This window comes from Durio zibethinus, chromosome 21 (genome assembly GCF_047325235.1).
Source record: "Durio zibethinus cultivar Kanyao isolate XHJ-2024 chromosome 21, ASM4732523v1, whole genome shotgun sequence".
Lineage (NCBI taxonomy): Eukaryota > Viridiplantae > Streptophyta > Magnoliopsida > Malvales > Malvaceae > Durio > Durio zibethinus.
Window position 1 is genome coordinate 581,750 of NC_143182.1, and position 14,675 is coordinate 596,424.

General features: G+C 36.2%; 2 protein-coding genes and 2 pseudogenes across 3 annotated transcripts; 2 read left to right on the forward strand and 2 right to left on the reverse strand.

Annotated features, from left to right (window-relative positions):
- Window positions 1–2,139: 2,139 nt before the first annotated feature.
- LOC111305844 (protein BPS1, chloroplastic-like) lies at window positions 2,140–3,295 on the forward strand. Its single transcript, XM_022903707.2, has one exon. The coding sequence runs from the start codon at window positions 2,208–2,210 to the stop codon at window positions 3,141–3,143; it is 936 nt and encodes a 311-aa protein (XP_022759442.1). The 5' UTR covers window positions 2,140–2,207; the 3' UTR covers window positions 3,144–3,295.
- A 307-nt stretch (window positions 3,296–3,602) lies between these two features.
- LOC111304519 (agamous-like MADS-box protein AGL15) lies at window positions 3,603–7,950 on the reverse strand. Its single transcript, XM_022901119.2, has 8 exons — window positions 7,546–7,950; window positions 6,110–6,188; window positions 5,735–5,796; window positions 5,535–5,634; window positions 5,384–5,425; window positions 4,839–4,880; window positions 4,577–4,749; window positions 3,603–4,046 (listed from the first exon to the last, which is right to left on the reverse strand). The coding sequence occupies exons 1-8, from the start codon at window positions 7,725–7,727 to the stop codon at window positions 3,962–3,964; spliced, it is 765 nt and encodes a 254-aa protein (XP_022756854.1). The 5' UTR covers window positions 7,728–7,950; the 3' UTR covers window positions 3,603–3,961.
- A 3,111-nt stretch (window positions 7,951–11,061) lies between these two features.
- On the reverse strand, window positions 11,062–12,595 carry LOC111304521 (uncharacterized; annotated as a pseudogene). Its single transcript, XR_016331526.1, has 4 exons — window positions 12,259–12,595; window positions 11,669–11,782; window positions 11,371–11,579; window positions 11,062–11,258 (listed from the first exon to the last, which is right to left on the reverse strand). The product of XR_016331526.1 is annotated as an uncharacterized LOC111304521 (transcript).
- Window positions 12,596–13,496: 901 nt separating this feature from the next.
- On the forward strand, window positions 13,497–14,353 carry LOC111305863 (glyoxylase I 4-like; annotated as a pseudogene).
- Window positions 14,354–14,675: the final 322 nt, after the last annotated feature.

The window sequence follows — 14,675 nt, forward strand, 5'->3', positions numbered from 1 at the left end:
GAGGAAATATTTCCAATGAAACCAGTTAGTATTAGGTAAAAATTGCAACTTCATTATGATTTGAAAGTTTTGGTCTTATCTGCATTAAAATGCACCGCATTACTTTTAATAATTGAAAATTTTTATTCAAAGGAAGTAAGTGAATTAGTTGTAATGAGAAAGAACAAAAAGAATAGCTGTATCAAAAAACAGAAACCAGAAGGTTACAGACAGTGCTTCAAGAGAATTAGAAACTAAATGAAGGAAGAACTACGAATAAAACATATATAATAGCTCGCTAATGTCTTAATCTTCAGTCTTCATTCTTGTTGTTGCCGATTGGTTGTCGAACTAACCTATGAATTCTAGTTTTATATATGTAATTTATATATGTAGCTTGCCTTAAAAGAGAAGGGTTTTTCAAGTTTCAACAAGGAGCACAGGGTGAATATGTAAATCATTGATGTCGCTTATGCAGAATTGGATTAATCATTGATATCAATAATAGTAATTGGATTCCATGCATGAGATGGGACCCTATACCTTGGGAAGATTGGTTTGGTAGTTGAAAGAATAGGAAAAAAATAAAACACAAGATGGGTTGTTTTGATTCTCTTTCTTTCGGTTCATTTTATGGGAAAAAAGTTCTTTCCAAATAAGGTATTACGAAGAACAAAGTTGAATTGTGGATTTTTGAACGGCCTTTCTAACTATGGTAGCATTATATATATGCAGAAGAATTGACAATTGGGGAGTAGCCAGTACGACAGTAGCATAGGGGACTGCCTGCATGCAATTCCAGGGGCGGCTGAAGCCTAATCTCTACGTTAGGAACTCATAGTTTTACAACTAAACACGCCCCCTACTCCAAGTCTTTCTTTGCTAATTGCCGCTTGAGAAAGAGGCTTCGATAATTCTAAACTTCATTCAAATAATTGAACTTTGTATCTAATCAGATCCAATTTAGAATAGTCCAAAATGATAAGATTTCAAATTTCCTTTCCGAATTGGATATTTGTTATATTCAAACTGTCCAAAATTCTACCCTGTCCTGTCTGAGGCAACCATCCTCCATCCGGTCCCAAGTCCGAACCCTTTTGTTTTGTTACGAGGCTGCTTTAGCAAGCTATGAAACATGTTCCAACCATAGTTCCTGCCCTGGACCCTGGCCATTGATTTCTAACAGTCATAATCAGAAAACGTTCGACAAAATAAGATTCCATACATAAATGGGTTTTTAGTGAAAGATAGACGACATCCTAAGCCCATCTCTGATTGCTTTTATCTTTGCCGACCAGCCCAAACTATGTCGTTGGGCAATTTTATGTCTGAATCTTATTCAAAAGCCTTCGTTCAGATGCTTGAACATGGGTCATTACGGGCCTCCTGGTTTTCCAACGCTGCCAAACCTATTATTTTCCGAAATTTGAAGTCCTTGAAAGTGATAAATTGTGGTCTTGGACCCTATTGGCCACTAGGCTGCTCAATCCGTGGCCAACGTGTACGAACTGACAGCAAACTCGGATTTGTGTTTTATTCAAGTTTTCGCAGTTCATAATGTTGATTGGTAAACGACCACCTCTCCAACTGCTTTAATCTGGATTCTTTCGTTGTTTCAAACAAGATTCTCAAGAAAGCCATAAAAAATCAATAATTTCCGAGTGTCATTTTTACAAAAATAAGGATTAGATCAGCGGATATTAATAATAAACACCAACATCCCTTTAATTTTTAGCCAATTGCTAGCATAGCTATGATCATGAAATAATAAATTCATGAGTGACTGAGTATGAGAAGATTCCAAAATGCGCCTGTCGGAAGCAACTTGAAAACCACATAAAATATGAGCAAAACTATTAAGTAGAGCACAGCACTTTCTTTCATCCTTCCAGCCTCCAGCTCAGGCCCAAGGATTGGCAAGATTGCTTGCAAATTAAGGCGGCGCAAGTGGACCAAGTATACAAAACCGCGTTCGATAAAAATAAACACTAAAAAACATGATCAGCACATTTGACGACAGCCAATTTCTCACCTGGATTTGAATTTTCTATGGGGAATCCTAGTTGTACCACACACGCTGCTGATTTGCAACTCTGACTGTTTCTGTTCAGCTAAAGCAACACTAACCTCTGACTTTCCTTACCTTGTATAAAAGCAAATTTGAACGCCACATCTGGCCAAAGAAAAAGCCTTATCAACAAAAAACCTCATATTTTGTTTGGTTGTCAATGGTACTTTTGATAGAAAAGCTTAGCAAATTATACTCCAAGCCGGAGAAGCACCATCACTACTACCACCACCAATCGGAGGCAGATGTTTTATCAGCTGCTCTTCAGGCTTTTCGGTCTGATGTTTCGAATTGCCTGAATCAGTTGTTGTTGAATTCAATATCCGGATCAGAAATATTGTCTTTCTTATGGATTCAACGATGTTTTGAGCTCCTACCTCTTATCAACAGGGCATTTGCAAAGCTAGTTGTGGATATAGACTACCCCATGAGCAGCTGGGAAGTTGCCTCTCTTGACGAGTATCTCAACTACGACTTGCATTTGCTGGAGCTTCTCAATTCTGTTAGTTCCTCTCTTTCTCATCTGGCGCATGCTCGACTTTCGTTTGCTCATGCTCTGGGCCTTCTGGATAATTCACCTTCTTTGGCAATTAAACATCTCAAAGCAATTCAGCCGCAAAGTACGAGCAAGGACTTTAAAAGACAGAAAAACAAGGGAGATGGCGACGAGTTCAGCTCCTGCAAGGAAAGGGTAGTCAATCAAGCTTTGATGGAAGTAAAGAATATTGGCTTTTGGGTATGTGGCGTTGTTTTGGCTGCCTTGTCTGGAGAGGCTAAACCATACTTGGAAATCAAACAATTGATTGCCAGGTTCAATAGTGCTTTGTTAATTGGTGTAGATTCATATATTTCTGAGGTTATAGTGGAGAAAGGTGAGGTATTGAAAGAGGTTAAGGAGCTGAACAATGCAGCAGCTTCCTTAGCATCAGCCATAGTCTCTGGGAAAAACAGTGATGCAGCCAAGGATTTGGAGAGAAGATTGGGTGTTTTCGAGAATCAGCTGGAAGCTTTAGAAAAGCAGGTGGATAATTTGTTCTCGAAAGTATTGGCTGGCAGAAATGAACTACTTCTTGGTGTTCGACAACGCAAGCAATAGCATCAACTCCACTATTTCTTATGTAAAAAGGAAAAAACACATTCAAAACTTTTTATTTATGTTGCTTAGATCAACATTTGTAACACTTCTTTTATGATAATTGATAACAGCATCGTATCTTCCATATTAACGATGGAAATTGAATTGCATCACATATCAGTTTCAACTTCTTATATTCAAACAAACAAAAATATTTTTTTATTGTTCCATGGTTAACATGCAGAGTGACATCTATCTTTCTTGCTCAATCAGTAAACTTCTTTCCTGTTAGAATAGAGGATAGAATCTAGGTTTCTCGATTTTGGACCAGCGAATGAATCGCTTTCTTGCAATGAGTACTCTCGAAACCCAATCAAGTATCACATAACTTTTACTTGCAAAAGTTGCAGAAAGTTAAGAACCCTGTAAATAGCAGAAAGGAAAAGGAGGCCAAAAAAACAAAATTTTCTCGGTCACCAATTGAAACATTAAGTGCAACCTCACTAATTCCATTGGTAAAGAAAGTTGCGGTGGAAAGCAAAACTAGAACCATTGTAATACAAAAAAGAGAAAAATAATAAATAAAGGAAAGCCTTTTTCTTTTTTTTTTTTCGCAATAGCCTCATCCTTTTTCCAATAACGGTTACGACTAAACTCTATCCATAACCTGATGAAAACTTAGTCTTCCTCCTGAAAAGAAACATCTATACCTTCACCTTGTTGACTTCTTTGATGTGGACAACTGTTGCTTTAATAAACTACCAAACTAGACTCAACTGGACCATGTCTCAGTTCCGTCATCCCCATTAAAGGCAAAGCAAACACCATGAAAGAAAGGGTCACATCAGCCCCAATTGGCTCTCTGAGTCGTTGGAATGGGTTTCTCTTTCAGCTTTCTTTCTCTTGTGATAATCATTTGGCAACCTGATAACCAAAGATACAGAAAGTATATGTGAGACCTCAGAAAATAGTAAAAGATTGACTACAATAGCATGAGAAGGGCAAATGATTTCAAACCATCTTGAGACACTAAGCCAACAATAAGAACTGAGTTATACTATTATCCAGAGACGTAGAGTTCATTGAAGCATTGACTTTATTATTAGAGTTCTACTACTTTTATGCTGGTTGCAGGCCTCGAAAATTAAGGGTAAAATTACAATGATGACAGCCAGAGTAAATCCTTGGTCAATTCTTTCATGATGGTAAATCATTATTACGGATCCCAGCAGGAGATAAGCCAACAAATGGAAATAACTTAATAAGACACAAATGAAGCAGTGCCTCAGTTATCAGAAATCTGCCTTTTACAAGGGTAGTTGCTAAAAACCAAAGTGCAAAACCGAAGGCAACCTTGATCAATCCTTGCTAAAAACAAATGATTAAATATCAGAAAATTTTGTCAAGGTGGGGCATTTCCAGAGCAAACTACCCAAGTATAAGAAAAGACATACCCCAAATACAAGGTAGTGTCTGAATCTCCCTTTTCAACAGTGCAATTACAGGTCACATCTGGACTGGGAATGCTATGGCTCATGAGAGAATTCTTCCTTTCAACAGGATAGCATTCAAGATAGGATTGGACTCGGCGATCAGTTGATGGAAAAAGACTTCGTAGCTCCTCAACCTGCGTTAGTAGACAAAAATAAAATACGGTATGTTTGACACGAAACATAATGAATGATATTCAGTTTCATCAAGAAAAATGTAACTAGCCTGTCTGCGTAAAGTTTCATTCTCAAGGATAGCCCGCTGCTCCTGGAAACAGAAATTCATATGAATTAATTATCTTAAAGGTTTTTTATTTTTTATTTTTTATTGTCTTTTAGATCATGTGAACAGATATTAATCCACTTTATTGACAGAGATACACAACAGGAAAGATGCGTGGGAAGCTGTAACTTTTACTGATTCTCAAGGTGTGATATTTCACATATAAAATGGCTTTCCATAAACTTTCCATTCCCCACTTGCCTCCCATCCTTTCAGTTCCCATCATTATCATACTACTATCATTATTATTCTCACTTTAGAGTAACTTGTCTTCAAGTGTTTATAACCAACGTGTTGCAAGTTCTCTGAGACCTCACCTCCACCATGTAAGTGTAACCAAGTATAATTCTAGTGTGTCTCCTGATCAAGATCCCTATTTTCTTTTCAAAATGATCTTATTATTGGTGAGAACTGCAACATCCATCTTCTTTGTTCAAGAACTCAGTTTTTAGACAAAACAAAGACATGCAGGTGGGGATCCAACATACCTGAACTCTTGATTGCTGTAGTTGTTCCATAAGCAATTGTTCCTGAAATGGTATGATTCATTAAGGCCGCTTAAGTTAACAAATTGTTTCTAGAAACAAGAACCTAATTAACCTAATAGATCTGATGAACTTGGAAAAAATATCAAATAACCTTTTTCTCCTTCACTGATAACAGCCCTTCGTCAAGCTGTTGCTCCAAAAGCTGAAGCTCTTTCAAGCTCATGTTGGTCAAGTTCTTACCCAATAGCTGTCTATAAAATCAGAACAATAATCAGCTTAAGCAAAAGCAATATCTCTGTATTGGAAAAAAATGTAATACTTAAACCATAACAGACAATTAAGATGACATACAACTGTTTAATTTGTAGCTTTGCGATTACGTCCTTCAGATTATCTACCTCCTTAGAGTCTTTCTGAAAACAAGTGTATACTTTAAATCATCTATATGTATACTTTCAACATACAACCATTGTAAGGAAAAAAAGAAAAAAAGAAATAGAAACATATTTGGAAAAAAAAATTTTGTCAAGGAATAACACATTATACCAACAATTAAACTTTTGTTTCAACTGATAGTAACCACGTGCCATGTACACTAAAATGTAAATTAGGTTCCAAATATCATCTTGAGATACAACATAAAGCCAACATAAAGATCAAGAAATTGCAATATGTTGCTTCAAGACAAAGACAGATTTGCATATGTAAACATAAATTGCAGATTACCTCTACTTTATGTTCCACTTGAGCAATCTCAGAAGAACCTTGAGAACACTTGTTGTATCTGGCAAGTGTTTTCTTCATGCTGCACAAATGAACAAATGAATAAGTCAATATCTTGTTCTTCAAAGACATTAGGCACACATTTTTTCTGTTAGAACATTCAGTCCATTTCAATATTACAGCATGCAGTAATAATGAGCAACCTGAATGATCTATCAATCTATCTATCAATCAATCACATATAAGCATACATTCCAATATTTCTGGTTTCCTCCCAAATAAAATTTTCTCGCAGCAAATCTTTGCATTATATATGTGTTTGGCATCCCTGTACTTTATTCCCTTTAGTTTACCACCCATTTCCTACAATTGCTTCCATTTTATACAATCTAGAGCTGTTTCTACCTTAAACTCCCATTTCATAAACTTAGACTTGAACGTAATAAACACACAGAAATAAACTATCCTTAAGAAAACAGAGCACCTCTCATCTCCTATAGCAGGAGTGCCTCCACTATGTCACTAATCTATGATCCCTGGGTTAACATATAGTCACTGATGTAGATTAACATGTCCCTTGGAAAAACTTCAGAGGCTAATACTTCCAAGCTAGTAACATTCAACAAAAAAAAAAATCAATCATTTCGACATCTATTGATACCAAGTTCCCCTTGAAATTTTAATGAGAACCTGACTTGGGATATGAAAGGAATATAGCTTTTCACTTGATGTAGGTATAATAAAAGCAAGCAAACAAATATTGAGGATTTGAAAACAATTCAGTCCTTGCAAACTCAAACAAAATCTTATGGTAATAATGTAATATGTTATCAGCAGAAAATTTTTTGGCTAAAAAAAGTTCCCAATAATGAAAATTTCAATTTACATGAACAGGTACAATCCAAAAAACCACATGCAACAATCAAGAAACAAAAGGCAACAGACAATTCCAAAAAAGTTATTTATTCGTCATATTTTTTCTATTACTAAAATGTTTTTACTGAACTCAATATAAAATATAAATGGAGCAAAATTGGCTTTTTTCTTAATAATAATAATAACAATAATAAGTAAATTTGAATAAGGGGAAGTCAGTTCATAACAAAATGACAGAAAAGACCAGAAAGTCAAAACTATCAGCAGATACAATCCAAACGAACATGCAAACAAAAATTTCCAAAACCCATCTAATCCCACTAAAGTTCATAATGGATGACCCTGGTAAACATCATTCGAATCATCCAAAACAAACAAAAATATCCTAAACAATGAATATTGCCCTTAGCCTCTTTGATTAAAAAGAAAAGGCCAGTTAAGTTCAAGGAGGATAAATAGTAAATTCTAAGATATAATGAACCAAAAAAAATGCTCATGCAATTATAAAAAGAATTCAAAAAAATAATTTTTTTTTGGAAAATAAAAAGTTGTCCATTGCATACCCAGAGCTGGAAAACTCAAAGAGCTTGCCAGTATTGGAGAAAATGATGACGGCAACCTCAGCATCACAGAGAATGGCGAGTTCCTTAGCCTTCTTGAGCAAACCAGCACGCCTCTTGGAGAATGTGACTTGCCTGCTATTAGCATTCTCTATTCTCTTTATCTCTATTTTCCCCCTACCCATTTTTCTCTGCTCTTCTTTGAACCCCAGAAAGACAAGAATATGGTTCTTTCAGGATTCAATCTTTAGAACAAATTAAAGACTAACAACTTTTTCCGTTGATTATAAATTTTGCTTTGTTTATAAAGAGGAAAGAGCTTAATTTGGAAAAGACTGGGAAAAAGAAAAGATTGCTAAAATTAGAGATTGGGAAGATAAAAAAGGGAGGCGTTTTAAGACTGGAAACGGCAAGTTTGCATGGCTCTGCATTCTATTTAAAGTGTGCTTTGCATGATTCCTATGCCACATTTGGACAGTTTAGGTGCTGGTGGGGTCTATATCTGGGCCCCACTTTTTGTTTTTTTCCTTAAACTCGGTGGGTCCCACTTGGGGAGTTTCATGAATTGACCTCATTTTTCTTTTTACATGTAATTCACTGTAGCTTTTTTTTTCTTCTTAAAAGTATTTATTGCAGTTGGCCAAATTTGGAGATGAAATGCTGGATGTTTTTAACCCTCTTTGCTCTTCAGCTTCAACTTTGAGGGTGTTTGAGGGGTCCATCTGAGATGAGTCTTTTTCTTTTTGACTAGAGTCTAATAGAGAGAGATGGATGGAAATGGCAAGAGGATTGATTGCTCAACATTTTGGACCAACTTTTAGGCATTTCCCCCTTTTTTTAAATGGTTAATTTGCGAGATTTGGTAGCTCTTGGTTGCTATATCTGCTGATGCCTTGCTAATTTTGGATTTTTTCCTCATTCCCTTTTTCTATCATGCTAGATTTAGTACTTTTTAATAGCTCCATTTTGGTAAGGGAGTTACTAAATTTAGAGATTTGGAGGGGGGTGGGGGATTGAGATTTTTTTGTTTTCCTCTGGCGTTCACTGGAGCATTTACTATAAATGCACCTTTGGATTTCGAAATCTTTTCGCATACTTGGTAATTTTAGCGATAGATACCGGCAATTTGGTAAAACTTGTAATACTATCAAATACGGAGAAGAATCTGTATGAAGTTTCTACTTTTTTTTTTTAAATATATATTGGCAAAGTTCTATTGCTAAATTTGTAATACTAATACAAAATTAGAACACCAGCTTATAATTTATAAGATGAATTGCTTGCAGATCAAATATGAAAAGAATTTTAGCTTAACCCATAGAGTCAGCCATTTATCTCGTCATTGATTCATGTCTTTGCTTCTTCTTGGCTGTTGAAGATGGTTCGAGGAGTGATGAATCCTTTTCTTGAAGAAGAGTGATTACTAAAAAACTCAGACAAAGAACCACAAACATAATAATTATATGACAGGTGTAAGCTTATGGAGTGTTGAGATCAATGCAGACAGCAGTTTATGGTTTTCTTCAAATAAAGTAAACAAAACATGCCAGCCATACTTTCAAGTCTCCAGTCACTAGCATGCCTCCAAAGGTCATCTTTCCCTTGGTTTATCATTTTTAGTGCTCAACACTTGACCTAATATGTCACACCACAAAAGTAGAATTCATTCCATTTTTATTTTTTTTTTTTGCAAAATACAAGCAACAGCATGGCCGGTGATCTGTCCTAGTTGGTGGGAGTGCTGATAATAATTATACAAAAGCTTAAAAACATTAATGCAATTTTGAAGGTCGTTCACAATAAAATTCCATATGTTAATGGATAGGTGGGGGTATGTTACTTAGCTCCGTGTCATTCTTCTTTCTGCATAAATATATAAAATGAGAATGATGGATGACACAGAGCCAAGTCACTAGAAGTAGAAGCAGAAGTAGAAGAGGCCTGGATGTTGTTCTTCGACAAAGTCATATTTGGAGCCCATTCCTGTCACTGATAGGTGGGAATGTTACTTAGCCCTTTTCAGTGACAGGAATGGGCTCCAAATATGACTTTTGTCGAAGAACAACCTCTAGGCCTCTTAGAACCTGGTCTGGCTGCAAACGAACTAAAACATGCGTTAAAAACAGAGTTTATCCTTCTTTCCAGTAAGCAATGGACATGCAAAATTAGGGAAAAAATGTGTGTGCGCAAAGAAGATAATGGCCAAGTAAAGGTGCAGCATCTACAACCTTCTGAAACTCAGTTTTCAGACAGCAGTTAAATAAATGGGCATACAAGATAAAATAGTTCAACAAAGGCATTGCTTTTAGCGCATCAAAACCCTAACTAGTCCTGTCTCGCTTGTTAAGATTGAAAACAGGATTCAAGCAGGTCGATCCATTAAGCCAAAAACCATAAATGCAGATGATACGACAGATGGTTCTCCTTAACAACAATCCTCTCATTGCATCTATTCACTCCTCAGCTACCACCAAGTCTTGAATCAACCTGAGGGAAAGTTCCACTGAGTTTGCCACCCACAGGGTTAGGACAGCATTGGGTTCTAGAGAGAACATCTTTACAAAGATTTGGACGATAAAATTTGCCCTAGAAATAAAAGGCCTTTTACGCCTTTTATGTGGTCATCTTATTTACATAACTTATAGGGAGGATCTCTCACTTGCGAGTGTTAGAGACAACAGATACCATTCATGGGAAGTGTAATATAGCATCATCAAGTTACAAAACAAGGAACGTCCCCTGATCTGCATTTCCTCCAGATCAGGATAGCCACGCAAAATTCCACCCAAAGGACAGGGTGGAGAGATAAGGTAAAGAGAGTACAAAATGAGCTCTTGGGCTGTTAACAGAAAATTCAATGAAAGCAGAAAGAAGAACCCAATCAGGCAAAATTGTGCAATTAAAGCAGTCTGTAAAGAAGAAAACCTAATTAACATTTGTGACTAAGCACAACTACAAGCAGTCAGTCCAGATCACTGAACAAGACAAATTAGTAATCGGAAAGCATGTATAACTTTTCACACAACCAAATGATGCAAAAAAATAAAAAATGCTTAAACAGAAAAATGAGCTGAAATAGAACTTAAGTAGGTTGTACAACACAATAGTCCAATTATATGCTGGACAGCTCAAATGAGGCATCCTCACTGATGGATCACCATATGTTATCTGGTAATGGAAATTTTAAAGACACATCATGCATTTTGAAGTTTTAGAGTGAAAAAGGGAACATTGCAAAAACAGAGTTTTCAGATTTGGCTAAATGGTTAACATATAGATCTCTCCAGGTTTGAGAAGCCTACCAAGAAGAAAACAAAACGCATTCAGCTAGCAATTTTGGAGTTGAAAGCTTGTACAATTGTGGTAACTCCCGTTGACAAGACAATGTCTCTAGTGATTGTAAGAGAAATTATCAAATACATAAGAGTGTTTAGACTCTACATGTGGAGTTAAAAGGGTGACACATACTTTTTAAGGTATATTTAAAAAAAAAATTAATGAAAAATAGAAATGGGATATGCGTCAATCTCTTAACACCACTTGTGGAAATAAAAGTTAACATTAACAGTGTATCAAATACTAACTCTTGATTGTAATCAAAGAACAGGTTCAAGAAATAAATCTATAATAATGAATCCCAATTATAAAATAAGATATACACTAAGTTTACAACCTGCTCACTTCACCCAGCATCCGAGAAGCACTGATAGGAGCATCTGTGCCACAGTAGAAATACAACAAAAAAAAAAAGAGAAGAAATCTTTAGATTTTTATAAAATGAACAAATGAACAGAAGAAACAATGAAAGCATTTGAATACACATCATACCATCAATGAATCAAGAGTTCCTAAATCGAATTTCAGCAGCCCATTAGTACATATTCAGCACAACAAAAACGTTCCATCGACATTTGAAGCAGGAAGTCAGCGAGTTGTGATAAAGTATTGGAAAGATTGGCGGAGCCATAACTTTATCATGACACTATCGAAAGATTCATCTGGGAATAAACTTATATCCCTAACATCCATTTGCATGTCTATTTAGGTTCATCAAGGAAACCACAAAAATAGTTATAGCTACTTGAAGGGGATAAAAGGAAAAGATAATGCTATATTAAAAGGATACATTTCAGCTGAGGAATATACTCATATTTTCTTCTCATCATGTCAATAGCCACTGAGGAAATGTCAATGTTCATAATGTCTTCATATCCATCCTTGACCATGTCCTCCGACATAACTACAGAGAAAAAGCATTTTCTTAAACTTATGTCCCTTAACAGATAGAACGAAGAAAACATAGGAAAAAACCTTCTTTACCTAGTATTAATAATGTTTGAAACCTTTACTAATAGCAACAAACCATTGTCAGCTAGCAAACAGAGTAACCAAAGGCAAAGATAAAAGCCCAGATTAGAAGTACGACCATTAACGTTCTCATCGCTAGACAATTAACATTTCATGAAACTTAATTTCCTTTTTCAACTTTTCCACATTGGTCAGCAAGCAAACAGAGTAAAGAGACACAGAAACCCTAGATTTGAACTCCCAAACCCTTACGCCTTTTATCCTTACCCGCACTTCCTCAGCAAACAGAAGATATGAACTTCATTCAATCATAAACACTAAGCAAAACGAAATATAAACAAATAAAAGAAAAAAATTATATTAATAAAAAGGTTTTAGAAAACCAAACAGCGAGTAGGGAGAAATTACGGGCATTTCCACAGCCGACCATGAGGACACGAGAGGAAGTAGGGACGTAGTTACGAACAAAAGGGCGAAGGGAAGAGTAACGCTGGTACCAATCAAAGGCACCTCCAGCTTCCTGAAAACAACGGGAGTCCCAATGCAAGGCATCGCCATAGTTGTAGGTGTTGCAGCTTGAAACATCCCGGTGCATCTTCTTCCCCCTCCTTTTATAATTTTTTTTTCTTTTTCTGTTGGTTTTCAGAACAGGGTATTTTTTGGAAGGGGCGTTTGATGAGGCAAACGGGATGGGAAGCGAGAAGAGGTAAGGCTATTGGGTTGGGTGGAAGTGTTTGTGAGGGTTGGTGGTGGGATCAAGGGGACAAGGAGTGGTTTGATTTTGCGTGAAAGGGGGCTTATGTCCGAAGCATGATCTAGTTTGGTGTACAGACAAGATCAAACCATCCTTGGATACTTGGATGTACATTCAACTAACTTCAGTTACAGTTTTGACCGTGAATTGCAGTGCAGTCGCCTTTTCTTTTCTTTTCTTTTCTTTTCGTTCTAAAATCCAAATCCTTCCTTTTTATAGTATTGTCAAACTCTAAATCCGCCCATGATCAGGATTTTTCTCATAACAAGATAAACTTATTGAGATACTATTATTATACATGATCCATTTATTGGGGGTTTTCTATTTTTTGACGCAAGAAGGCAGGCAGGGTGAGGATTCAAACTTGATGAGCAAACATTTCTTACAGCAAAAAAATTATGTGATCAAAAAAATTTTTATTTATCTTATTAATTCTCAATTAATTTTAAATTCATTGCATCATAAAGCATTGCAATATGTTGATATATATGAGGTATTGGGTTAAAATCATGGTATAGTATATAATGCAAATATGAAAAATGTTCATAGCATACCATTTGCTAACGTTTTAGTTTTAAGTTTCACAATTTTAAACGTAAAGTCCGTTGCGACCGGGAAAAAGAAAAACATAAAGCCCGTTAGGCCAAAGCTCGTTCTATAAACGGTAAAATGTTACTACAACTAGTTTGTTTCCTTCTTGTTCTTTAATAGGAGCTGCCGCCTGACACCGCACCGCTAACAAGTCCACTCTCCCGTTACTGTTGGCCTTCAGAAATTTTTACATTGTCGCCACACATAGCGCAGGCGTCACCAACAGCGACTCACACGTACAGATTCATTCAGCAATTCTTCTCTTGCATTCTCTCACCACGTGTTGTCTCGTGTAGCGAACCTTTGCCACGCGCCACTTATAGGCCATTCAACTTGGAAGTCTCTCTCTTCGCATAGCGATTTGGCAAACGCATCTGACAACGGAAAGAAAAAGGTAGAGAGCAACAGAGTTTTGTGCTGATTGACAACAGAGAATGGAAGAAAGAAAAGAAGAGAGCCCACCTCCTCTTATGGCACTGAATCATGTGTCCGGGCTATGTAGGAACGTTAAGCACTCCATTGATTTCTATACCAAGGCTCTTGGGTTTGTGTTAGTTGAAAGACCTCCAGCTTTAGATTTCGATGGTGCATGGTTATTCAATTATGGGGTAGGGGACTAGGGATTCACTTGGTGCAGTCCAAGGATGAAGACAGGTTGCCTTCTGACACCGACCATTTGGATCCCATGGATAACCATTTCCAGGTTTAGTAGCTAGTCTTTCAATGTCAATAATTATGCTGGTACTTTTTTTTGTCCTTGAATTTTTACTTTGTGTTTACAACCCACGGCATGCAGTGTGAAGACACGGAAGAAATGGAGCAAAGGTTGAAAGAGTTCAATACCAAGTACATCAAGAGAACGATGAAGGATGAAAGTGGGACTAAGATCGACCAGCTCTTTTTCAACGACCAGGATGGATTCATGGTTGAAATATGCAATTGTGAGAATCTTAAGCTTGTTCCTGCTGGCTCAATGGGCAACATCAAGCTCCCATTTGATGGCCAAAATCTTGGAAAATGTTGATGATAATGATGAAAATTCCAATTAGTAGGGATTGAAATGTAAATTAGTAATTAGGCTTGGGTCACTTATTGTAATTTGCAGCAGTTTCTTTTCTTTATATAGTTGGTACTTGCTATTGAATTATTTGCGATAAATTTGCTCCTTGCGCCGCCTAAAATAGCATACCCTAAGCTACGGCGCATATATATGGACCGACCGTAGAAATCTTTACATGGAGCATAATCTATAGTTATATAATTTTTAAAAAAAAGTGATAAATGAAAAAAAGGAAAACTAGAAAAAAAAAAAAACCTGCGATGCTGCATTAATAAATTTTAAGTTATTTAAATTTGTATTTTTCAAAAAAATTATTAATAGAAATAAGAGTAAATAACGTAAAAAAGAAAAAAGAGTGAAGAAATAGGATAAAAATTTAACATTTTTTAAAATTTTTGTTCAATTTAAAAAATAAAAAGT

Bases quoted from the DNA above. Each gene is read 5' to 3' on its own strand.
- LOC111305844 (XM_022903707.2), top strand. From the start codon at position 2,208: ATGGTACTTTTGATAGAAAAGCTTAGCAAATTATACTCCAAGCCGGAG.
- LOC111304519 (XM_022901119.2), bottom strand. From the start codon at position 7,727: ATGGGTAGGGGGAAAATAGAGATAAAGAGAATAGAGAATGCTAATAGC. The intron at 5,635-5,734 runs GTATGTCATCTT...CTGATTTTATAG, and splicing joins AAGCTACAAATTAAACAGTT to ACAGCTATTGGGTAAGAACT. The intron at 4,881-5,383 runs GTATGTTGGATC...TTCTGTTTCCAG, and splicing joins TACAGCAATCAAGAGTTCAG to GAGCAGCGGGCTATCCTTGA.